The following is a 26,447-nucleotide window of genomic DNA, read 5'->3' on the forward strand; positions in this document are numbered from 1 at the left end:
CAATGAATAAGAAAGCTCTCACAGCAATCATTTCAACAGATTAGCTTTACTGTTACACTTGCTGAGCCACACCCCTTCTTACTAAGGAGCCTGAAACTGGCTACCAGTGTTTCAACATATAGACACAATTATCTAGACTTTAAAATTTCTTCCCAATAAAAATCTGATCAGTTCATAATGCAATCCACACATCTGACTTTTAGGCACAAGTCATGATTTCAACAACTCATACATAGACACATCAGCTCCACAGGGGTCAAATCAAACTAGGAGCCCAATTCAGCCACCGTCCTTCATTCAAGCACTGTCTATGGCTGCTTTCCCACTCAAAGGGCAGGTTTGTCTGGCTGCCACGGTGACACCTGGCAAACCCCAAATTATTCTGCACAAAATGTTTCCAACTCAAAAAGCTTTGCAAATAAAACCACAATCAATCTGCTCTTGGATAAGTTTAATCTGAACTCCTAAGATTTGCTGGAGTAGGTAACAGATAATTATCTACTCTATTTAATAATATGTAAATCATGAAACTTCAAAATTAAAAACCCTTAAATTCATATTGATGATAATCACTGACTTTTATATAAAGTCTTATTACATTATTTTCTACATTTAACATCAAAATTATGTTGTGTACTTAAAGGCCTAAGAAGTTCCTTGAGCAGAAATTAATGGTGGAAAAACTATCAAGAAGTTTTTTTTTTTAAAAAAAAAAGGAGTGTGTATGTGTGTGTATAAAGGAGATTGCGTTTTATATGGAAATTTGTTCATAAATCAACTTACAAGTTTTTCTCACCCATGAAAATCCTGAGATTATTCAAGAAATGAAAACAAAAAAATTCACAGTACAAAGGTAATAAACTAAACGATGAAAAAAAAACATTCAACACATATACACTACCCAAACATTTTAGTTGTATCATTTTAAATATCTTTAAAATTAAAGAGGAAAAGGAGACTAAATTTGTTAATGCCTCCCTTACCCGCAATCAGAGGGATGAAAATAATTAAAACTGACTAGCATTTTAAATAAAAAATTTAAAAATATATAAGCTCTCTGATGTGTCATCTTATAAATAATAACTTTAAATACTAGTTGTTCAATTAAGACTAATGTTACATCACCATGAATTAGAAAAATACATATTTTTCAGTCAGCCAAACAGCTGATAATAGAAAAGTTTTAATCTTAGCATACTAAAGTGGAATTTCACAATTTGCTTTTATATACTTAAAGGCAACTGAAAAGGCCTTCATCATCCCCCCAAAAGACAAAGAAAAAAACCTTCCAAAAAGAAGTTCACAAAATGTTAAAGACAATCAACCTCCAAAGACGTCGGCTCTGTGATTTGTACAGAGATATTTATCCATGACATTCCCAATGTCCATGTGTGCTCTGCACAGGAAGAGTCAGAATGTAAGCAAGAGTTGCATTGCTGTCTGAGAAAGCAGGTCCTAATCGCTTGGTACTTCCAAAATGCTGAATCAATCAGAAGGAAGGAACCTCAAGCAATCTTTTCCACTGATTACAAAAGCTTCCAATCAAGCTTCAAGCTCCTTAAATATTCAAAATCAATCTAAAGAAAAAAGACAGTGATTTTTTTCCCTTTCCTTTTTTGCAAAATACTGCTTTGTTGATGTAATTGAGTCCAGAAATTAAAAAGATAAAAAACCTAAGAATGTCTTATTCTATTTCATCCACTTCAATGAAGATATCATTGAAGAAATACTCAGAGACTGAGGTTGGCTCTTCCACAGGTACCTGCTTCTGGCCACTTTTACACTCTTCTGTCAATAAGGGTTGATCACGAGAGTCCTGAGCTGCTGAATCGCCAACATCCTCAGACTGAGTATTAGCAACAACACCTGGAGATGGAAGGGCATCAGAGGACTCCGGATTTTTTTTCTGGCCTTCATTGAGTGGGGTAGACCTTTTCAAATTCTGTCTTGATACAGGTATAAGAGGTTTTAGGCACTTCTTTCTATGGACCTGAGTGGGTTCATCAGACTCCAGACTATCTTTTGAACATATTAAAGATAAAAATCCCAGGGGTCTTCTGCCAGGTCTGGACAGTGGCGGTTTTGTGGCGGGGGCCCTGCTCTCCATCTGCTGAGATGTAGAGGCAGCATCAGTCCTTCCTTCCCTATCAGACACTGTTGTCTCAACCTGAGGTAACTGAGGCACACTTTTCTCTCCAAGTGTATGGCCAATGTCATCAAGAGTTTCAGATCCTATACTTCGCAGAGTTGATTCGAGGTGCTCCTTTTGAGGTTCTGGACTCAGCGTGCTTCCTATGGTAGGAGAAATATCTTGACCCTTGTAAGACTTCCCTGCTTCCTCAAAAACATTTATTAATTCCTTTGAACATACCTCAGAGGTGTATTCTTGACAATCATCTCCTGATGCGAGTGAACTCTTTTTGGCAGGAGGAACCTGGTCACTCTCATCAAGGCTGCAATGAAATCTTTTCTTAGATATAAGATCCAAATTAGCAGGAGGCTTTTTAGAATCATCTCTTCCAAAATCTGATAAATACATGTCATCTTTAATAAATGATGTTACTGGTAAATTTACACTCTTATCACCTTTTTCTTCAGTGTTCACTGACTTTACCAATATGGGGGCTGGCAACAAAGGGGCAGGCATTAATTGGGCAGTGGCGTCAGTAAATTCTTCAGCTGTGTTAGTTGGGATTTCCACCAGAGTTAGAATGAATGCTTGTACGTCTTCCCCTTCTTCATGGATGACTGTTAAATCTTGAGGATTGAGTACATTCTCTTGTTGGACTTCTGGAATACTAGTTGGTATACACTGCGGCACGTGAAGGGCGAGCACACTGCCTCCCTCAGACTCCTGTCTCAGGGGCTCGTCAACAGAGCTCTCACCGAGAGCGAGTGTGCAGGCCGCTGGCTCTGGGGGAACAAGCAGAGCAGCTGACGGCATCAGCACGGTTTCCGAGCCCTCTTCTTCCTCTTTATCTCTTTGAGTTAAGCTTGCTTCTTGTGAAATACTCGTCTCACTGGCACCATGTATGCACTCCAATCTGCCCTGCTCCTCATTCTCTGCTGCTGTAACTGGTCCAAAGCCTTTATCTTCCACTTCTGTTGCTCTGGGAGCATTTTCCTCTGTTTCTCTTGGAATCTCTGCTTTTTCCTCTTGGGTTACACACAAACTGGGAACTTCCTCAAGAACATGAAGTCTGCTGGTCCGTAAAACTTTCCCAAGGTTGGGTTTAGGTTTGACAAATCTTCTTCTCATTCTCAAATTACTGGTGACTTTAGATGCTGTATTGCTGGCTGGTGTCGTATTCTCCTTTACTTTTTCCACTAAACCAATTTCTTCTCTAGTGCTTTGTTCCTCCAATACAATCTTGTTTTCTTCAAATGATTCAGGAGTTGTATTGATGACAGGTGAAGAAAGCTCCTGACACTCATGAACAATTTTGAAATTTACATTATCTGGGCTGAAAGGAATATGGCTTTCACTCTTTGAATCAACATCAGTAAGTACACATACACCTACTTCATCCTGTTCAGTATTGATCTCTGACTGCAATACTAAGTCCCCCATTGTAAGTAAAGCTATGGCTGCTTAAGCACTTCCATCATTGGTACCTGGTTCATCTTGGGTATGTACACTGGTGGTCATTTCAAATGATGATGCATTCAAATTTTCTTCTTGTTTCGTTTCCTGAGCAGTCACATCTGTGTTTGAGAGCTGATCTTCAACAACTGCTATGCATTCTATGTCTGGAACATTCACAGTAATCTCAAGCTCTTCCATTGTTTCCTCAATCTGAGCAGAAACAGGTTCAGGAGATCTGAGACCAACAGGCACAAACACTGGAGCTTTGTTTACTTCTTCTGGGGCAAGATGATAGGTCTCTTCCTCAAAATAAGACTCAAAATCTTCAGCATCATCCTCCTCTTCCTCCTGGGAAGCCCGAAGAGTCACCAGTGTGGCCCTGGACGCTCTAGGTTCCTTCTTTGAGGTCTTACCCCGAATTCATTTTGATCCACGTCCTTTGGTGACATTTGGCTTGATTTTCCTACGCATTCTCCTTTTATTATGACCCATCTTACATTCAGAGGCAGAAGAGATAGTTGGTATTTGATCTGAAGCAATTTTAGAGTAACTTGATTCTTTTAACAGCTGTGGATAGCTTGGTTTACTGATACACTGATTCTCAACAATGGGAGGCTGAGATTTATCGCCTACAGTTTCCTCTTTGACATTTCCTGATGGTCCAACTTCTTCTAACTGAGCATCTTTTTCACCCAAACCAGACTCTTCAGCACCTACACCATCTTTTCTTGGTGAAACCTCCAGAGACATCAGAAATTCAGCTTTTTCTTTTAGAAGGAGCTGAGTGTCAGAATCTCCAGGCTGCAGTATATTATCTTCTGGTTTGCTTGCCTCGCTCTGATCTGCTGTGCCTTTTTCTATATCTGGTTCCTCTTTCTTACCATGTGCTGTTCCCAAATTTGGCTTCGCCTTTTGGAATTTCCCTGTTATCAATTGTGCAGGACTAGGAACATATGGCTTATTTTCATGTCTCATCTTTTCATCTAAAACATTTATTTTGTTAACATGAACGTTTTCTACAAGAACCACATCATGACTTTGAGTTTCATAAATTCTGCATTCTGAAACTTTGGAGGACACAACTTCGATTTCAGTTCCAATTTGTGAATTTTGCACAGTAAGGGATTTCTCATTAGCTTCATCATTTTGTAATACTGCTCTTTCTTCCTGAATTACACTTTTGGCTTCGCTTTTTTATATTTTTCTTTGTCCAGCCTTTCTTAAATTTGGTCTGGGTCTCTGAAGTCGGCCCCTTATTGGTTGAACAGTTTGGATAATACTTTCCTTCATTTCTTGTTTAAAGACATTTTTATTCTGAGTTCCACTGGAAAGAGCCACGTCATTTTCTTGGGTTTCTGCTGACTGAGACTTCTCTTCAGGTTCACAAGAACCTGAAGGTAACAGGTCCTTTTCAGTTTGTGCACACGGCAGCATCACAGTGTCCTCCTTTTCTTTTTCATCTGATTCCTCTTTTCCTCTTGATGGCATGAGGGAAGCCACAGCCTGTTGGGAAGGGAGAGTATTAGCTTGTTCACTGCCCTGCTGTACTACAACAGTCTCCATTTTATCAGCTTCTGATTTCTTTCCAGGTGCACATTTCCCTGCTTCTATAGTCTCTCTCTTTAAAGCTGCTCTTGCTAAATTTGGTTTCGGTCTTTTAAATCGACTTCTCACAAAAGGTCCAGGTTTAACTTCTAGTGGCTTCTGTTCTTGAGGAAGAGATACGCTTAAATTGGTATCTGACAAACACTCTGCAGCATCTGGCAACTGCATCCTCTGGTCTTCTTTTTCACTGACTTCAGCAGCGGTCTGTGAAGAGGCCTGCAAGTCATTTAAGGGACTCGATTCTTCTTTCTCAGAGTGCCTGTTTTCTTCCAAATTTTATTAAGAGTTTTATTTTAAATGGCTTATAGATAAGATTATCCATAAATTTAAGCTGGTAAAATCAATCAAAGATACATTTTAATTTGTGTGACCTGAATCTGTGTATCATATGTTTTAAACTTGTTGGTAGAAAGAAACTAAAAACATTTTATATGGTTGTGCTTAAGTTTACTGGTTAAACAAAATACACCATGTTAGATATTTAACAGGTGTTTTCAAATACATGATTCTTAAAATTTATAGAAGGCATTGGACCTTCTGGTAAATGTTTTCTTAAGTTGTTATCTAATGGTTGAAATGGTTTGCTAAGTATTCATGTGATATTGCTATTGTCAGCAAGCAATCTAGGACTTGCTCCCTCATTTCTCTATTCTAAGCCCAACTTGTTCTTTCATCTCTCTATTCTCTTCAAGGTAGGAAACTAATTCTATTATGAAGGAATCTGTAGGACGCACAATTTAGTCTTTAGACCTTATAAAAGAGATGGCTAACATTTTTTCTGTAATAGCATAGCCAAAATAAGAGCTTAAATTATAATCTCATAGCTAGATTCACTTCACCATCAGCGAAGTATACAGTAAGTAGAAAAAACCTCCCTTTCAGACCAAAGGGAAAGAAAGTGTTAAAGTGAGAACAGAATTTTCATCATGGACATTGTCTATCTTAGAAATACTACTACAGAACATGCCTGTGACTATAGACTTGTAGTTCAGGCCACCGAAGATTAGAGATGGGACTTGGGCACTCCCTTGACTTGCATCCTCTGGTCTGCTTTAACACAAACCAGGAGGAAAAGAAGGCTCGGCATCAGAAGCAATGGGTGGCAGGCCTATTAATGGCTGATCTGTACAGTGATCTGCCCTCAAGGAGACCAAACAGGCCAGTCCACTGCAGTGGCTTTCAATGTGGTAAGCCTGGGCTTCAGCAGAAGTCAGCTTGTGAAGAGCCCTGGCAGCTCTGCCAAGAGTTGGATCACTAGAAATGGACCTGCCCTGGAGTCGAAGGATGTCCAGGTCAGAGCCACAGATCTTATTGTCTCCAAGCTGAAAAGCCCTTCACTCAGCCCAACTTCCAAAGTGACCACTGCAGCTGAGGGGATGGTCAAGTAGGGTCAGCAACATTCCAGGCAGAACTGTAAATTTCTTGTTGGAGATGCCCCCTGCCTTTACCTGGCCAGCTCTCCTCCCAGGCCAGCCAAGTAATGAAAGTCAACAGAGTGCCTTCCCCTAAGAGGTTCACACCTCCATTAGGATATACCCCATGTGAAGAGATAGATATGTCTGGGCCTCTTAACTTACAAGGCCTAAAGCCCACCAGATTATTATCAAGCCCCTTCTATCAGGTTCTATTTTTTTAATTTTTTTATTTAGTGAATATAAATTTCCAAAGTACAGCTTATGGATTAAAAAGTCTTCCCCCCCACCCGCAACCCTCCCCTTTCCCACTTGCTCTCCCCTTCCATTCCCATCAAGTTTCATTTTCAATTCTCTTTTTACATAGAAAATCAGTTTAGTATATATTCAACAGTTTGCCCTCCCATAGCAACACAAACTGACAAAAATACTGTTGGAGTACTAGTTATAGCATTAAATAACAGTGTACACCACATTGATGACCAAGATTCTGCAAGATTTTTTTTTAAAAGATTGATTATTTTTCTATGTAATTTCCAATCTAAAAACCAAGGTTTTTTTTTTTCATTTTCCATTATCTTTATATACAGAAGATCGCTTCAGTATATACTAAGTAAAGATTTCATCAGTTTGCACCCACACATAACCACAAAGTGTAACAATACTGTTTCAGTACTAGCTATATCATTACTTACTTCACCTTCGACAACCTATTAAGGACAGATCCCACATGGGACGTAAGTACACAGTGACTCCTGATGTTGTTTTAACAATTCAACACTCTTGTTTATGGCGTCAGTAATCTCCCTAGGCTCTAGCCATGAGATGCCGAGGCTATGGAAACCTTTAGGGTTCGCCGTCTTCGATCCCATTTCAACATGGCCATAGTCAAAGTGGAACTTCTCTCCTCCCTTCAGAGAATGGACATTTTGATGATATTGATTCTTCCAATCCATGAGCATGGAAGATTTCTCCATTTTTTGGTATCCTCTTCTATTTCTTTCTCTAAGGTTTTGTAGTTTTCATCGTAGAGAACTTTAACGTGCTTGGTTAAGTTTATTCCAAGGTATTTTATTGTTTTTGTATCTATTGTAAATTGGATTGATCTTAGGAGTTCTTCCTCAGCCATGACATTGCCTATGTCTACAAAGCCTGATGATTTTTGTGCATTGATTTTATATCCTGCTACGTTGCCAAACTCTTCTATGAGTTCCAATAGTCTCTTAGTAGAGTTCTTTGGGTCCCCTAAATAAAGAATCATATCATCTGCAAAGAGGGATACTTTGAGTTCTTCTTTCCCCATTTGTATCCCTTTAATTTCTTTTTCTTGCCTAATAGCTCTGGCCAAAACTTCCAGAACTATATTGAATAGCAGTGGTGAGAGTGGGCACCCCTGTCTGGTACCAGATCTCAGCAGAAATGCTTCCAACTTTTCCCCATTCAATAGGACGTTGGCCGTGGGTTTTTCATAAATTCCTTTCATTGTATTTAGGAATGTTCCTTCCATACCCAGTTTGCTTAGATTTTTCATCATGAAAGGTTGTTGTATTTTATCAAATGCTTTCTCTGCGTATATTGAGATAATCATATGGCTTTTCTTCTGCAGTCTGTTAATGTAGTGTATTACGTTGATTGTTTTGCGAACGTTGAACCATCCCTGCATACCAGGGATAAAATCCCACTTGGTCTGGGTGGATGATCTTTCTGATGTGTTGTTGCATTCTATTGGCCAGAATTTTATTGAGTATTTTTGCATCTATGTTCATCAGGGATATTGGTCTGTAATTCTCTTTCAATGTTGCATCTTTTTCCGGCTTAGAAATTAAGGTGATGGTGGCTTCATAGAAAGAGTTTGGGAGGATTCCCTCTTTTTCAATTGTTTTGAATAGTTTGAGAAGAATTGGAGTTAGTTCTTCTCTAAATGTCTGGTAGAACTCAGCAGTGAATCCATCTGGCCCTGGGCTTTTCTTTCTTCGGAGGGCCTTTATCACTGTTTCAATTTCTGTGTCAGTTATGGGTCTGTTTAGGTTTTCTATGTCTTCCTGGCTCAATTTAGGTAGGTTGTATGTGTCCAAGAATCTGTCCATTTCTGATAGATTTCCCTGTTTGCTGGCATACATATCCTTGTAGTAATTTCTGATAATTCTTTTTATTTCTGTGGTGTCTGTTGTTATGTTTCCCTTTTCATCTCTGATCCTATTGATTTGGGTCTTTTCTTTTTTTAGTTAGTTGAGCCAATGGGGTGTCAATTTTGTTTATTTTTTCAAAAAAACAGCTCCTCGTTTGGCTGATTTTTGTAATGTTTTTTTTTTTGGATTCAAACCTGTTGATTTCTTCTTTGATTTTAATTATTTCTCTTCCCCTACTGGGTTTGGGTTTGGTTTGCTGCAGATTTTCTAGATCCTTGAGATGAATTGAAAGTTCATCTATTTGGTGCCTTTCCAATTTCTTGATGTAGGCACCTATTGATATAAACTTTCCTCTTAACACTGCTTTTGTTGTATCCCTTAGGTTTTGGTATGTTGTGCTGTTATCCTCATTTACTTCCAGAAAATTTTTGATTTCTCTTTTAATTTCTTCTATGACCCATTGTTCATTCAGGAGCATGTTGTTCAATCTCCATGTGTTTGCACGCGCTCTAGGGATTCCCGAGTTGCTAATTTCCAACTTCATTCCTTTGTGGTCTGAGAAGCTGCATGGTATGATTCTAATTCTTTTGAATTTGCTGAGACTTGCTTTATGGCCTAGTATGTGGTCAATCCTAGAGAAGGTTCCATGTACTGCTGAGAAGAATGTAAAGACTTTAGATGTAGGATGAAATGTTCTGTAGATATCTGTTAGATCCATTTGGGCTATAGTGTCATTTAAATCTACTGTCTCCTTGTTGATCTTCTGTCCTGTTGATCTCTCTATCTCTGAGAGTGGAGTGTTGAAGTCCCCCAGTACTATTGTATTGGTGTCTAAGTCTCCCTTTAAGTCCCTTAACAAGTCTTTTAAATAAACTGGTGCCCTATAATTAGGTGCATATACATTGATAATCATTATATCTTCCTGTTGAATGGATCCCTTAATCATTATATAGTGCCCCTCTTTGTCTCTCCTAATAGTTTTTGTGGTAAAATTTATGTTGTCCGATATTAAGATGGCTACGCCTGCTCTGTTTTCATTTCTGTTGGCATGGTATATCTTTTTCCAGCCTTTCACTTTCAGTCTGTCTGCATCATTGTTGGAAAGATGAGTTTGTTGTAAGCAGCAAAAAGATGGGTTTTGTTTCTTAACCCAATCAGCCAATCAGTGTCTTTTAACTGGACAGTTAAAGCCATTAACATTCAGTTTGACTATTGAAAAGGAGTAACTTTGCCCTGTCATTTGCCTAAGATATTTTCTAGTATATGGTTTGATATTCCTGTGATCTTTTGCTGTGAGGTTTAATTCGTTTACCTTCTTTCATATTGGTGACCGTGTTTCTCTGTTTCTGTATGTAACACATCTTTAAGCATCTTTTGCAGGGCTGGACAAGTGGCGACAAATTCTTTCAATTTCTGTTTGCTGTGAAAGGTCTTTCTTTCACCTTCATTCACAAATGAGAGCTTTGCAGGATATAGTATTCTGGGTTGGCAGTTTTTCTCTCTTAGTACCTGGGCTATATCTCGCCATTCTCTCCTAGCTTGTAGGGTTTCTGAAGAGAAGTCAGCTGTGAGTCTAATTGGAGATCCTCTGAGAGTAATCTGGCGTTTCTCTCTTGCACATTTTAGGATCTTTTCTTCATGTTTCACTGTGGTGAGTTTGATTACAATGTGTCATGGTGAGGATCTCTTTTGGTCATGTTTATTAGGGGTTCTATGAGCTTCCTGTACTAGGATGTCTCTGTCCTTCTCCAAACCTGGGAAAGTTTCTGCTAGGATCTCACTAAAAAGGCCTTCTAATCCTTTCTCCCTCTCCATGCCTTCAGGAACTCCTAGAACCCGAATGTTGGGTTTTTTGATAGTATCCTGTAGATTACTGACAGTATTTTTTAGATTTCTGATTTCTTCTTCTTTTCTTTGATTTGACTGTTTCCTTTCCTGTTCTCTGTCTTCTAATTCCGATATTCTCTCTTCTGCTTCACCCATTCTGTTTTTAAGGCTCTCTAATGTGTTTGCCATTTGATCTATTGAGTTCTTCATTTCATTGTGGTTTTTTGTCACTATCACAGTTTCATGTTCTACTAGTTGTTTCATTTCATTTTGATTCCTCCTTAATATTTCATTTTCACAAGAGAGATTTTCTATCTTGTCCATTAAGGATTTCTGTAGTTCAAGAATTTGTTTTTGAGAACTTCTTAATGTTCTTATCAATTTTTTGAGATCTGCTTCTTGCATTTCCTCTATCTCTTCATCTTCATAATCTTGCATTGGGGTGTCTTGTTCATTTGGGGGCATCATAGTGTCTCCCTTGCTCCTGTTACCTCAGTTTTTGCGTTTTTTGTTTGGCATGTTGGAGATAATTTATGTTTTTTTTGCTGTGTTTTTTTTTTCTTGTTATACTATGCCTCTAAGTTGCTGTCTGCTTTGATGGATCCTTAGAGGCTGTGATGTGTGTGGCCAGAGAGCTCTGCTTGATTCTTCAGGTTTAAGGCTGTGCAAAAAGTGACTCACCCAGATTATGCTTTCCCTTACTCCTTGCTGGATCTCTCTCTCTCTCTCTCTCTCTCTCTCTCTCTCTCTCTCTCTCCTCTCTCTCTCTTTTTTGACTCAGTTGGGAAGTAATTCCGCACAGCTGAGTGGAATCAAGGGTAGTTGAAATCTGGCCTCTGTGAGTATTCCTTTGATCTATCCCTGGGACCACACAAAGAGTTTATGTAGCCCTCTATGTGTTCTCAAGTTTCACCATAGACCCAAAGTTACTCAGTTTGTGTACTCGTTGCCACTTTTCATATGTAAAATGGTGCTTGCTCTTTGTTTTGCTCAAGTGGAGAGAAAAGCCTCTGCCTTTCCCCACCAAGGTCTCGGGTTTCTGAGGCTTTTGTCTTACCTCCAGTTCCCGTGATGGCGAGATTCTGTGGCTCTGCTCCCGCAGGTGGGCTTCCATGCGGTGGGCTCCCTGCAGGTCCTCTGTGTCACATCCTCTAGATGCGGAAGCGTTACCACTGCAGTTTTTTTCTTGAGTCTTTTCCTGAGGCTACAGTAATTCCACTTTTATCAAACTATATATTCCCGACTATCCGCTGAGTGGATTTTTATGTAAGGTGTAAGCTAGGGGTCTTGCTTCATGCTTATGCACATGGAAATCCAGTTTTCATAGCACCAATTATTGAATAGAATGTCCTTACTCCAGGAATTGGTTTTAGATCCTTGATCAAATATAAGTTGGCTGTAGATGTTTGGGTTGATTTCTGGTGTTTCTATTCTGTTCCATTGGTCCATCCAACTGTTTCTGTACCAGTACCATGCTGTTTTGATTACAACTGCCCTGTAGTATGTCCTGAAATCTGGTATTGTGATGCCTCCAACTTTCTTTTTGTTGTACAAAAATACGTTAGCTATTCAAGGTCTCCTGCATCTCCATATGAATTTCAGCATTATTTTTTCCTAGATCTGAGAGGAATGTATTTGGAATCTTGATTGGTATTGCATTGAATGTATAAAATGCTTTTGGGGAATGGACATTTTGATGTTGATTCTTCTAATCCATGAGCATGGAAGATTTTTCCATTTTTTTGTATCCTCTTCTATTTCTTTCTTTAAGATTTTGTGATTCACACCTTACAGGTATTTAACGTCCTTAGTTAAGTTTATTCCAAGGTATTTGATTGTTTTTGTATCTATTGTGAATGGGATTGATTTTAGCAGTTCTTCCTCAGCCGTGGCATTGCCTGTGTATACAAAGGCTGTTGATTTTTGTGCTTTGATTTTATATCCTGCTACTTTGCCAAACACTTCGATGAGTTCCAGCAGTCTCTTAGTAGAGTTCTTTGGGTCCCCTAAATAAAGAATCATATCGTCTGCTAAGAGGGATAGTTTGACTTCTTCCTTCCCATTTTGTATCCCTTTAATTTCTTTTTCTTGCCTAATAGCTCTGGCTAAAACTTCCAGAACTATATTGAAGAGCAGTGGTGAGAGTGGGCATCCCTGTCTGGTACCAGATCTCAGCGGAAATGCTTCCAACTTTTCCCCATTCAATAGGATGTTGGCCATGGATTTTTCATATATTGTTTTGATTATATTAAGGAATCTTCCTTCTATACCCAGTATGCTTAGAGTTTTCATCATGAAAGGGTGTTGAATTTTATCAATTGCTTTTTCTGCATTTATTGAGATAATCATATGGCTTTTCTTCTGCAGTTTGTTAATGTGGTGTATCACATTGATTGCGAACATTGAACAATCCCTGAATACCAGGGATAAATCCCACTTGGTCTGAGTGGATGATTTTTTATGTGTTGCTGTACTGTGTTGGCCAGAATTTTATTGAGGATTTTTGCGTCTATGTGCATAAGGGATATTGGTCTGTAATTTTCTTTTAATGCTGCATCTTTCTCAGTCTTAGCGATTAAGGCAATGCTGGCTTCATAGAAAGAATTTAGGAGGACTCCATCTTTTTCTATTGTTCTGAATAGTTTGAGAAGAAATGGAGTTAATTCTTCTTTAAATGTCTGGTAGAATTCAGCAGTGAATCCATCTGGCCCTGGGCTTTTCTTTGTTGGGAGGGCATTTATACTGTTTCAATTTCTGACTCAGTTAGGGGTCTTTTTAGGTTTTCTATGTCTTCATGGTTCAATTTAGGTAGATTGCATGTGTCCAGTAACTATCCATTTCTGATAGATTTCCCTGTTTGCTGGCATACAAGTCCTTGTAGTAACTTCTGATGATTCTTTTTATTTCTGTGGTGTCTATTGTTACATTTCCTTTTTCATCTCTGATTTTATTGATTTGGGTCTTTTTATTTAGTTGAGCCAATTGTGTGTGAATTTTATTCATTTTTTTCAAAAAACCATCTCTTCACTTGGCTGATTTTTTGTAATTTTTTTTATTCAATCCTGTTGATTTCTTCTCTGATTTTAATTATTTCTCTTCTACCACTAGATTTTGGTCTGGTTTGCTGCAGTTTTTCTAGATCCTTGAGATGCTTTGAAAGCTCATTTATTTGGTGCCTTTCCAATTTCTTGATGTAGGCACCTATTGCTATAAACTTTCCTCTCGACATTGCTTTTGCCATATCCCACAAGTTGTGATATGTTGTGTTGTTATCTTCATTTACTTCCAGAAAATTTTTTATTTCTCTTTTGATTTCTTCTGTGACTCAATGTTCATTCAGCAGCATGTTGTTTAGTCTCCATGTGCTTGCATACTCTCTGGGGATTGATGAGTTGCTAATTTCTACCTTCATTCTGCTGTTGTCTGAGAAGCTACATGGTATGATTCTAATTCTTTTGAATTTGCTGAGACTTGCTTTATGGCCTAGTATGTGGTCAATCCCAGAGAATGTTCAATGCACTGCTGAGAAGAAAGTAAAATGTTTAGATGTAGACTTGAAAGTTTTGTAGATATCTGTTAGATCCATTTCAGCAATAGTGTCGATTGAATCTGCTCTTTCCTTGTTGATCTTCTGTCTGGATGATCTATTTCTGAGAGTGGAGTATTGAAGTCCGCCAGTACTATTGTATTGGAATCTAAGTCTCCCTTTAAGTCCTTTAACATACCTTTTAAATAAACTAGTGCCCTGTAATCAGGTGCGTATACATTGATAATAGTTACATCCTCCTTTTGAATTGAAACATTAATCATTATATAGTTTGCCTCATTGTCTCTCAACAGTTTTTGTGTTGAGGTTTATTTTGTCTGATATTAATATGGCTACACCTCCTCTTTTTGGTTTCTGTTGGCATGGAATATCTTTTTCCAGCCTTTCCCCTCAGTCTGTATGCATCTTTGTTGGAAAGGTGTGTTTCTTGTAGGCAGCAAATAGATGAGTTTTGTTCCTTAATCCATTCAACCAGTCTGTACCTTTTAACTGGAGAGTTGAGGCCATTAACATGCAATGTGACTATTGATAAGTAGTGATTTTGCCGTTCCATTTTCCCAAAGATATTTTCTAGTATATGCTTTTAGCTTCCTATGATCTTTTACTGGTAGGTTTCCTTCCTTTACCTTCTTTCATATTGATTACCATGTTTCTGTGTTTCTGTGTGTACCACCTCTTTAAGCATTTTTTGCAGGGCTGAATGAGTGGCGACAAATTCTTTCAATTTCTGTTTGCTGTGAAAGGTCTTTATTTCACCTTCATTCACAAATGAGAACTTTGCAGGATATAATATTCTGGGCTGGCAGGTTTTCTCTCTTAGTACCTGGGCTATATCTTGGCATTTCCTCCTAGCTTGTAGGGTTTCTGATGAGAAGTCTGCTGTGAGTCTAATTGGAAATCCTCTGAGGATAATCTGGCGTTTCTCTCTTGCACATTTTAGGATCTTTTCTTTATGTTTCACTGTAGTGAGTTTAATTACAATGTGGTGTTCTAAGGATCTCTTTTGGTCATGTTTATTAGGGGTTCTATGAGCTTCCTGTACTAGGATGTATCTGTGCTTCTCCAAACCTGGGAAGTTTTCTGCTAGTATCTCACTAAAAAGGCCTTCTAATCCGTTTTACTTCTCCATTCCTTCAGGAACTCCTAGAACCCGAATATTGGGTTTTTTAATAGTATCCTGTAGATTCCCAACAATATTTTTTAGATTTCTAATTTCCTCTTCTTTTCTTTAGTTTGACTGTATACTTTCCTGTTCTCTGTCTTCTAATTCCGATACTCTCTCTTCTGCTTCACTTATTTGGTTTTTTTTTTTAACTTTTATTTAATGAATATAAATTTCCAGTATACAGCTTATAGATTACAATGGCTTCCCCTTCCCATAATTTCCCTCCCACCCGCAACCCTCCCCTCTCCCACTCCCTCTCCCCTTCCATTCACATTAAGATTCATTTTCAATTCTCTTTATATACAGAAGATCAATTTAGTATAAAGATTTCAACAGCTTGCACCCACATAGAAACACAAAGTGAAACATACTGTTGGAGTACTAGTTATAGTATTAAATCAAAATGTACAGTATATTAAGGACAGAAATCCCACATCAGGAGCAAGCGCACAGTGGCTCCTGTTGTTGACCCAACAAATTGACACTCTAGTTTATGGCGCCAGTAACCACCCTAGGCTGTCGTCATGAGTTGCCAAGGCTATGGAAGCCTTCCAAGTTTGCCGACTCTGCTCATATTTAGACAAGATCATAAAAGACAGGGTGAGGATAGTAACCAATGATCCTAAGAGTGGCCTTAACCAGGTCTGAACAATTATACAGCATTAAGTGGGGAAGAGGACCATCAGTACACACAGGTTGGGAGTAGAGCCATTGGTGGTAGAGTAGAGGTTATGATTACAAAGGAATGAGGCCCAAGTGCACTAGACAGGGTCTAGAACAAAGGACAGAGTCATTATTAGAGAAGCTAAGAAAGGTGCTGTCTAAGCTATAATTAAGTTTTCTGATTGAGAGGCAAACAGAACCTGATAGAAGGGGCTTGATAATAATCTGGTGGTCACTTATTTGGTTTTTAAGGCTCTCTAGTGTGTTTGTCATTTGATCTATTGAATTCTTCATTTCATTATGTTTTCTCATCACTATCACAGTTTCATGTTCTACTAGTTGCTTAATTTCATTTTGATTCCTCCTTAGTATTTCATTTTCACGACAGAGATTTTCTATTCTGTCTAGTAATGATTTCTCTAGTTCAAGAATTCATTTTTGAGAACTTCTTAATGTTCTTATCATTTTTTTGAGATCTGCTTTTTTCATTTCTTCTATCTCATCATCTTCATAATCTTGAATTGGGATGTCTTTTTTGTTTGAGGGTCATAGTGTCTTCTTTGTTCTTGTTACCTCAGTTTTTGCATTTGTTGTTTGGTATTGTGGAGATATTCTTTGGTTTCTTCTCTGTGGTGCTTTTTCTAGTTATATCATGACTTTAGATTAAGTGGACTGTCTGCTCTTGGTGGATCCTTGGAGGCTGTGATGGGTGTGGCCAGGGAGCTCTATTTGGTTCTTCAGGGTTAAGGATGTGCTAAATGTGACTCACCCAGATTGTTCTCTCTCTTACTTGCTCTCTTTTTTTTGACTCAGAAGGGGAGTAATTCCACACAGCTGAGTTCAATTGAGGGTAGTTGATGTATGAAATCTGGCCCCTGTGGGTATTCATCTGCTCTCTCTACCCCATGGACCACACAAAGTCTTTATGCAGCCATCAGTGTGGTCTCAAATTTCTCTGCCATCTCTCACCAGGTTGCCAAGGTTACCGAGTTTGTGTACTCAGTGAGTTTTCTCGCCCTCCCCCATATTTTCAGTCTCAGTTTTTTATCTCCACACTTTCACTAGGTCCTAACCTCCTGTTATTTCTCCCCACAAGAGTCAGGTTTTTCTACTTGGCTGATATCAGGCATTACTTTACATATGTTCAAAATGGTGCCTGCTCTTTGTATTGCCTGGCTTTGTAAGGTAAGTGGAGAGAGAGAGGCTAGTGTCCTTGCTGATTCCCCTTATTATTTTTTTAAAAATTTTTATTTAATGAATATAAATTTCCAAAGTACAGCTTATGAATTACATTGGCTTCCCCCCCATAACTTCCCTCCCACCCACAACCCTCCCCTTTCCCACACCCTCTTCCCTTCCATTCACAAAGAGATTCATTTTCAATTCTCTTTATATACAGGTCAGTTCAGTATATATTAAGTAAAGATTTCAACAGTTTTCCCCCACATAGCAACACAAAGTGACAAAATACTGTTGGAATACTAGTGATAGCATTAAATAACAGTGTACAGCACATTAGAGACAGAGATCCTACATGATATTTTTTAAAAAATAATTAATTTTCTATGCCATTTCTAATTTAACACCAGGGTTTTTTTTTTTTCATTTCCAATTATCTTTATATACAGATCGATCCTGCATATACTTAGATTTCATCAGTTTGCACCCACACAGAAACACAAAGTGTAAAAATACTGTTTCAGTACTAGTTATAGCATCACTTCATATTAGACAACACATTAAGGACAGATCCCACATGAGATGTAAGTACACAGTGACTCCTGTTGCTGACTTAACAATTTGATACTCTTGTTTATGGCGTCAGTAATCTCCCTAGGCTCTAGTCATGAGTTGCCAAGACTATGTAAGCCTTTTGCGTTCGCCAACTTTGATCTTATTCTGATAGGGTCATAGTTAAAGTGGAAGTTCTCCCCTCCCTTCAGAGAAAGGTACCTCCATCTTTGATGGCCCCATTCTTCCCACTGGGATCTCACTCGCAGAGATCTTTCATTTAGGTCTTCTTTTTTTTCTTTTCCATTGTGTCTTGGCTTTCCATGCCTACAATACTTTCATGGGCTCTCCAGCCAGATCCAAATGCCTTAAGGGCTGATTCTGAGGCCAGAGTGTTGTTTAGGACATCTGCCATTCTATGAGTCTGCTGTGTATCCTGCTTCCCATGTTGGATCCTTCTCTCCCTTTTTGATTCTATCAGTTAGTATTAGCAGACACTAGTCTTGTTTGTGTGATCCCTTTGACTCTTAGACCTATCAGAGTCATCAACTGTGAAATGAAATTGATCACTTGGACTAGTGAGATGGCATTGATACATGCCACCTTGATGGGATTGTATTGGAATCCCCTGGCACATTTCTAACTCCACCATTTGGGGCAAGTCCAATTGAGCATGTCCCAAATTGTACATCTCCTCCCTCTCTTTTTCCCACTGTTATATTTAACAGTGATCACTTTTCAGTTAAATTTATACACCTAAGAATAATTGTGTGTTAATTACAGAGTTCAACCACTAGTATTAGAACAACAACAACAAATACTAAAAAGGATAAAGTATTACATTGTACATCAATATCATTTATTCTCCCTGATTGGCGACAACTAACTGAGCACCAAAGTGGAAACCTGTTGAAGTGAAATGGACACTATCAGAAACAATGACCTGATCAGCTCTTGTCCTGACTCTGGATGTACAATGTAATACTTTATCCTTTTTAGTATTTTTGTTGTTGTTGTTTTGATTCCCCTATTTATTCATGTTTTTCTCTCTCCTCTAGTCAGCCTGGTGAGCTTTCCCCAGTGGGGCTTCCAGCCTCATTCCCTCTAGGCTCTTTCTGCCTTTCCCCACCAATGTCTCAGGTTACCAAGATTTTTGTCTCACCTCCCCTTCCAGTGCTGGTGTGCAGACTCCGTGGCTGTCCTCTGTACCATGGGCATCCTTGCTCTCCCTGTAGGTCCTCTGTGTCACATCCACTAGATCTCGGAGTGTTTCCTCTGAAATTTTTTCCCAAGCCTTTCCCTTAGACTACAGTAACTCCACTTTTATTAAACGATCTTTTCCCAAACTATCAGTATGCACCCTCACTATTCCGCCATCTTGGCTCCACCACAGTGATTTTTTTTTAATTTATTTTTTTTTCTTCATACTATTTGCTGACTTGTTGAACTCTTTCTTAGTGTAGGGTTAACTATACAATCATTAAGTAAACTGAAAACAGATTTTGGAAAAGTTAAGTGGGAATATGAGAAGGAAGATGAGAAAGGGTTGGAGTGTATATGGGAGGAAGGGTATTGGGGGAAGTGTCACTTACATTCATTAATCTGTATATATGAGCTATATCAAACTTACATTACTTTAATAAAATTTCAAAAAGAAGTAAATATTTAAAATTCAAAAAATTTATACCAGTAACCAGGAGAATTTTAATGGTGTTTATATATATACATATATATATATACGTGTTTATGACATTACAATGTAAATGTACATATATATAACTCATAATATAAATGTATATAAACATTTTGAAATTTTTATGATGTATTTCTCATCAGAAAATAATAGCTCTGATTTCTGTAATAATTCAGTTTCTCATCATTACAAGAATGAAGAGTAAGCCACCAAGTTGTAGCTCATAATCTCTGTTTCTCTGTGTCTCCAAGTTTACCAACCTCTAAAATTAAATAAACATACATAATTCTGAGATAAAAATAACATTAAGAACCCACTATTTTCTCACATAATTTTCAGAAAATATACTAGTATCTAGACACACAGTGGCAAATTTATATACGTATAAAATATATGTTATATGTTACATATATTCATATATATATATGTATATATTACATTGAGGAGAAAAAATTATTACCCTTGGCTAAAATGGCCCTGAGACACTGTGTACCTGATAGTTTCCAGGGCAACTTACAGAATGTTGGGGGTGATGATGATCTTACAATAAAAGTGAAATCATGGCTGGAGCCGTGGCTCAACAGGCTAATCCTCCGCCTAGCAGCGCTGGCACACCGGGTACTAGTCCCGGTCGGGGCACCGGATTCTGTCCCAGTTGCCCCTCTTCCAGGCCAGCTCTCTGCTATGGCCTGGGAAAGCAGTGGAGGATGGCCCAAGTCCTTGGGCCCTGTATCTGCAAGGGAGAGCAGGAGAAGCACCTGGTTCCTGGCTTCGGATCAGTGCAGTGCACTGGCTGCAGCGGCCATTGGAGGGTGAACCAACGGCAAAAGAAACACCTTTCTCTCTGTTTCTCTCTCTCACTGTCCACTCTGCCTGTCAAAAATGAAAATTATAAACAAAAAGTGAAATCACCATGACCACAGATTCACAGAGCTAGGATTGGCCTAGACTAAAATATTTGTGTAAAAGAGTGACTCCAGTGATTTTTTTATGAGAGTATAACTGTCTGCTTGCTTTACTGATGGATGTCCAGCCTAGTGGACTAAATAAATTGCTCTTGAATGAGTGAATGAACAATGACTTTTTTTAAAACTTTAATTTAATGAATATAAATTTCCAAGTACAGCTTATAGATTACAATGGCTTTTTCTCCCCCCATAACTTCCCTCCCACCCACAACCCTCCTCTCTCCTGCTCCCTCTCCCCTTCGATTCACATCAAGATTCATTTTCAATTCTCTTTATATACAGATCAGTTTAGTATATATAGTTTGCACCCACGTAGAAACACAAAATGTAAAGTACTGTTTGAGTACTAGTTATTGAAGAACCGAAGTGACTCCATTTTAAAACAATTTAAAAAAGCAGCCTCCATTTCCCATAGCAGACCTGGATCCTTGTAAAATCAGGCATTCAGGCATTCTGGAGATATCAAAGCTTACAAGGAACAGCTAGCTTGGTAGACCAAGAACAGCACAGTAGAGATTGCTAAGCAGAGTAACTCCCTGTGCCCAAAGCTTCCGTGCTGTATGTAACTCTTTTTTCCTGCTGATGTAGCCCTTTTTTTCTTTAAAAACTCTCCCAAAGACTGGGGCCTCACTCCTTCCTCTGCTGTGCCAGTTGCTTGGATGGGGTCCCTGTCACGGCTTGTACTCCTGAATAAACCTTGCTTTTGCATTTCGTGTGATCAACTCTCTGGGGGTCTCTGTGGGGATCTAACGATCTGGGCACAACATATTTTTGGTGCCCAACAGTTATAGCATTAAATCACAATGTACAGCACATTAAGGACAGAGATCCTACATAAGGAATAAGTGCACAGTGACTCCTGTTGTTGACTTAACAAATTGACACTCTTGTTTATGGCGTCAGTAATCTCTCTAGGCTTTTGTCATGAGTTGCCAAGGCTATGGAAGCCTTTTTAGTTCACCGACTCTGATCATATTTCGACAAGGCCTTAGTCAAAGTGGAAGTTCTCTCCTCTCTTCAGAGAAAGGTACCTCCTTCTTTGATGACCTGTTTTTTCCACTGGGATCTCACTCATGGAGATCTTCCATTTAGAAATTTTAAAATTTGAAAATTAACTTATATTTTCATAATTAAAGGTTAATTTCAAGTTCCATGAATGTAATCTAAGGCTAAGAATGAAATCTCCCGCTAATGAGTGATGAAACTGGCCCTAAATTCTCATATACTGTGAAAATATAATTTGGACATCTTCCAGAATTTAGATAGTTGATAGCCTTACAATGATAAAGTAAATCATGGTAGCCTGAAGTTTCCTGCACTAGAATTGGCACAAGTTAGGTTATTGACTATTTATCAAGGTGGTAATAATAAATTTGAATCAACATGAAAAAGAGAAATATATTCATTTCAATATATGTTGTATATTGACAGTTTTGTGTAAAAATGGTAAATTTAGTAGAAGCTGGAATAAGGTTGCAAGGAGGTGTAACAGATATTAATAAAAATAGCCCTAAATATATATTTAAATACAGAAAATTTGTGCTCTCTTAAATCAAAGAAAACTTATGCCATTGAATTCAGTAATTTTAAAACCAAGATAAAATTGTCTCGATCTAATGCATGGAAATTTTAAAGAGAATGACAATTTTGATTCTCTAAATATAAAGAAGCTATAAAAAGTGTCCTTGAAAGTGTAAAAGAATGTAATGTTCTAAAATTATTTGATAGTTCATAAAGATGAAGATTGCTAAGACAGCTTGAACATTATTTAGTGCATTCATGACATGAAAATTTAAGTGCCCAAAAGAATCATCATATCTTGGCAGTGCTAAGATTGGTTTCCATGTGGATAATGACATACTCAGATGAAATTAATAAAATGAAAGACAAAATAAAAAATAGAAACCTGATGCACATGGAAGTTAAAACTTTGCCTTGCCCTTAGTAACAATGTGTATTTTAATGTAAGCCATAATTAAAAAAACAAATACGTGGATGAATATTTGGTGAAAAAAACAGTCCGGAATAAACTGGAAAAATTACACTATGATACAGACTTGTAGTTGGGGAAATTTCCACAATCAGAAAATAATTTAAAGTTCCAAGAGCATCTAGAAACATTAAGAATGTTTCCTATGCTGATGACCATGATGGTGCTGGCACTGCGACAGTTGCTGGGACAACTTCCAGCATTTAGAGTGAGTTGATGACCACACAATTATAAACCAAACCATGGTACCCATCATTTCCCTGTGTTAGGAATGTCACAAATCACATTATTCATTACACATGCGGGTGACAGTAGCAAATGAAAAAATAAATATGCATTCCATAGGAGGCATTTAATTTTGATTATATGGTGTATAAATTAGTAATTTGGCAGAAACAGTCATAATCATATACATATGGGCTAATAATCGGATGGTGGAGTAGGGAGGGAGCTTACTGCTATAACCCAGGAGAAGATAGTTTTAAAAAAGTGGAAATAGTCTCAGGGAAGAGTTAGGGAAAAAATGACACAGGAAATTCTACTGACATTAGAGAGACACAGTGGACCCACATGGAATGCGTGGGGCCCACAGCTCATAACTCCAACAGGATAGAGCCTATGCACCAACACTTGGAAAGTGAGGTGAGACAATACCGCAGTATCCCGAGCCACCAGCAAAAAAGTGGCAGGAACCTAGAGGGAATGAGGCTTAAATCTCTGAGGGAAAGTGTGTCAGCCAAACTAGAGGAGAGAAAAAAAAGGGGGACAGCACAGACACATTTCTCTCTCTCCAATCACCTCACAAAGGCATGCAAGCTGATAGAGCAGGAGCCATTTTGGGCATACATAACAGCTCTGCTAGCTTGTGTCTGCACCTGGCAAGAAGCTGAGTGGAGCCTCCTGACTCTGGTGGGGAGAAATAACAGGAAACTAGGAACTTGTGACTGTGTAGCTTCTGAAGCAGGACTGTGAAAAAATAAAAAAAATGAGGGTGGGTGGGAAGACTCACGGTGTGGCTGGGACTTTGAGCACTCTCAGTGGGAGATGCCACAAACTTGGGGGTTCCTGGTTACCTGATGAGAGACATTTCTGGAGAATCTGAACTTATACTGACCTACAGAGACCCTTTGTGTGGTTCTTTGGACAGAGCAGACAAATATTATACCCACTGGGGCTAGTAATCAGGCACTGGGCTCCATTGAAGAGAAGAACTTAGCTGAACAGAATATAACTCGCTTCTGATTGAAAAAAGGAGATGATTTACCATGACAAACCTGGATGAGTCACCTTAGGCATATCCTTTACTCTTGAAAAGTGAACAGAGCTCTCTGGCCATACCCACTACAAGCCTCCAGAGATTCAGTGAAAGCAGAAAGCCCACTTCTCTACAGAGTCATAGTACAAAGATAAAATCTTCCACAGTGTAAAAAAATAGAAGAAATCAACAAGTATCTCAAAAATGCTCAACAATAAATGCAACAATAGAAACAACAATAAGGAAGACATCATTACACTCCCAAAAGAACATGGCACTTCAATACTAGATCATGAAGATGATGAGATAGAAGAAATGCAAGAAATAGAACTCAAAAATTTGGTCTTAAGACTACATAGAAGCAAATGCACAAACTACTGAAATCCATGAAGGACATGGAACAAAATCTCTCCCATGAAATTGAAATTATAAGGAGGAATCAAGATGAAATGAATTCAACAGAACATGAAAATGAGATATTAAAGAGAAATCAAAATAAATTGAAGAATTCAATAGAACAAATAAAAATGCAGTGGAGAGCCTTAAAAATAGAACCAGTGAGGCAGAAGAGAGAATATAAGACTTAGTGGACAGAGCACAGGAAAGTATACAGTCAAACCAAACACAAGAACAGGAGATTAGAGATCTAAAAAAAAAAACTGTTGGGAATCTACAGGATACTACAAAAAAAAAATAAAACCAGCATTCTGGTTCTAGGAGTTCCTGCAGGCATGGAGAGAGAGAAAGGATTAGAAGGCATTTTTAGTGAAATTCTAGCATAAAACTTTCCAGGTTTGGAAAAAGAAAGAGACATCCAAGTACAGGAAGCACACAGTACTTTGAATAGACATGACCAGAAAACATCCTTGCCATGACACATTGTCATCAACTGCCACAGTAAAACAAAAAGATTCTAAAATGCATAAGAGAGAAATGCCAGATTACTTTTAGAGGATCTCCAATTAGACTTACAGCAGACTTCTCATCAGAAACCCTGCAAGCCAAGAGAAAATGGCAAAATCTAGCCCAAGTCCTTAGAGAATACAACTGTCATCCCAAATTATTATACCCTGCAAAGCGCTCATTTGTGAATGAAGGTGAAATAAAGACCTTTCATAACAAACAGAAATTGAACGAATTTGCCACCATTTGTCCAGACCAGCAAAGATGCTTAAAGATGTGGTACACACAAAAACATAGTCATCAATACACAAGAAGGTAAAGGAAGAAAATCTCTCAGTAAAAGATCAAAGCAAGTTCAAAGTATAAATTAGAAATATCTTTGGAAAAATGGCACGGTAAAGTCATTACTTATCAATAATCACATTGAATGTAAATGGCCTCAACTCCCCAGTTAAAAGGCACAGATTGGCAAGCAATATCATGAAAAATTAGTTCTAAGTAATATGAAAGATAACCCAGACAAAACAGCAGTCCAGCAAATCATTCAACCTCACTGAAACTACCAGCAGCTACATCATTCACTTTCTATTAAATCTGTTTATAATAAGATTTAATTTGATGAACACTTGTAAGAAGCTGTGGGGTCTTAAACAGGGATGAAGATCTATTTCTCATGGGTAGTAGTGGAGGTGGAACGGATTACTTGCACAGCTATTATCTAGATGGGAAACAAAAGAGCTACTGCAGATAGAGGCATCATAGCATTTGCAGTCCTGTTATCCTGGGATATCTAGGAAAAGTGTTCCTCCTGAGGGTGTCCTGAGGAATTAACTGAATGTAAATCAGATTTATATAAACCCAGAAATGACTTTGTAAATTGGAAGGGATAAAAACACACGTTTTCAATAAAAATGAGGGCCACCTGCAGGAGCAAGGAATAATACAAAAAAAAGTTATAAAAATTACAGTAAAGTTAAATTAATACAAAAGTGTACTACAGGGGCCAGTGCTGTGTCACAGCAGGTTAATGCACTGACCTGAAGTACCGGCACCCCATATGGGTGCTGGTTCGAGACCCGGCTTCCAATCTAGCTCTCTGCTATGGCCTGTGAAATAATAGAAGAAGGCCCAAGTGCTTGGGCCCTGCACCTACATGGGAGATCTGGAGGAAGCTCCTGGCTTTGGATCAGCACAGTTCTGGCTGTTGTGGCCAATTAGGGAGTGAACCATTGAATGGAAGATTCTCCTGTCCCTGCTCTTTCTGTGTAACTCTGACTTTCAAATAAATAAATCAATCTTTTTTTACAAAGAATACTACATTTATGCTCCTGCTTCTCTGTTTCAATGGGTACCACCTGGATAGACTTCATTCCATGTTCTTGTCTCAAGGCAAATAGGAATAGATTGAAGAAGTGTAGCAAAGGGGGATCATGGATGAAAAAGGCATTATGCATGCAGTAATACAGGAAAATTCAGATGAGTGTTGCAACTTATGGGGTTTGAGTTTGTCCCTTTAAAGAATGAGGGTGATGTGTGTGACAACATCTACTTGCATATTCAAATAGACCTTGGGTAGTGGAGTCTAATCCAGATGTGCACACAGATAAGTTTAAATTTCTCAAGAGTATATAGGTCACCACAAACTCATTCCCTTGTGCTGCACACAACACTTATTATCCAGGGCCGGTGTACACTATTGTGGCTGGAACATGTGTCACTTGATATGGCTATGGTCACATCACTGGTTTGCACTACAATAATGTGGGGAAAGAATCCTGGGTGGCCAACATAGCAGCTATAAAACAAATAACTTTGTAATTGATGAAGATGGTATTCCAAATAACTGTTGAAATAACTGTCACTCAACTTTTAAATATTTATTAACAAAATTTACATAAGAGAGCACAGTTCATTTCATATACTTGATGCTACTCACAATGAGAAACCAAAAGTGCAGGTTGTATAAGAGCAAA

At 38.3% G+C, this 26,447-nt stretch overlaps 1 protein-coding gene across 1 annotated transcript; it reads right to left on the reverse strand.

The window, feature by feature from the left end:
• Nucleotides 1–1,279: 1,279 nt before the first annotated feature.
• Nucleotides 1,280–14,369, reverse strand: LOC133764010 (transcription factor TFIIIB component B'' homolog). The gene is given in 2 exon segments (XM_062197666.1): nt 1,280–5,457; nt 14,285–14,369. Coding segments are annotated over 2 exon segments (3,858 nt in total). The 3' UTR covers nt 1,280–1,684.
• Between the last annotated feature and the right edge of the window lie 12,078 nt (nt 14,370–26,447).

The sequence above is a fragment of the Lepus europaeus genome, chromosome 7 (genome assembly GCF_033115175.1).
Source record: "Lepus europaeus isolate LE1 chromosome 7, mLepTim1.pri, whole genome shotgun sequence".
NCBI lineage: Eukaryota > Metazoa > Chordata > Mammalia > Lagomorpha > Leporidae > Lepus > Lepus europaeus.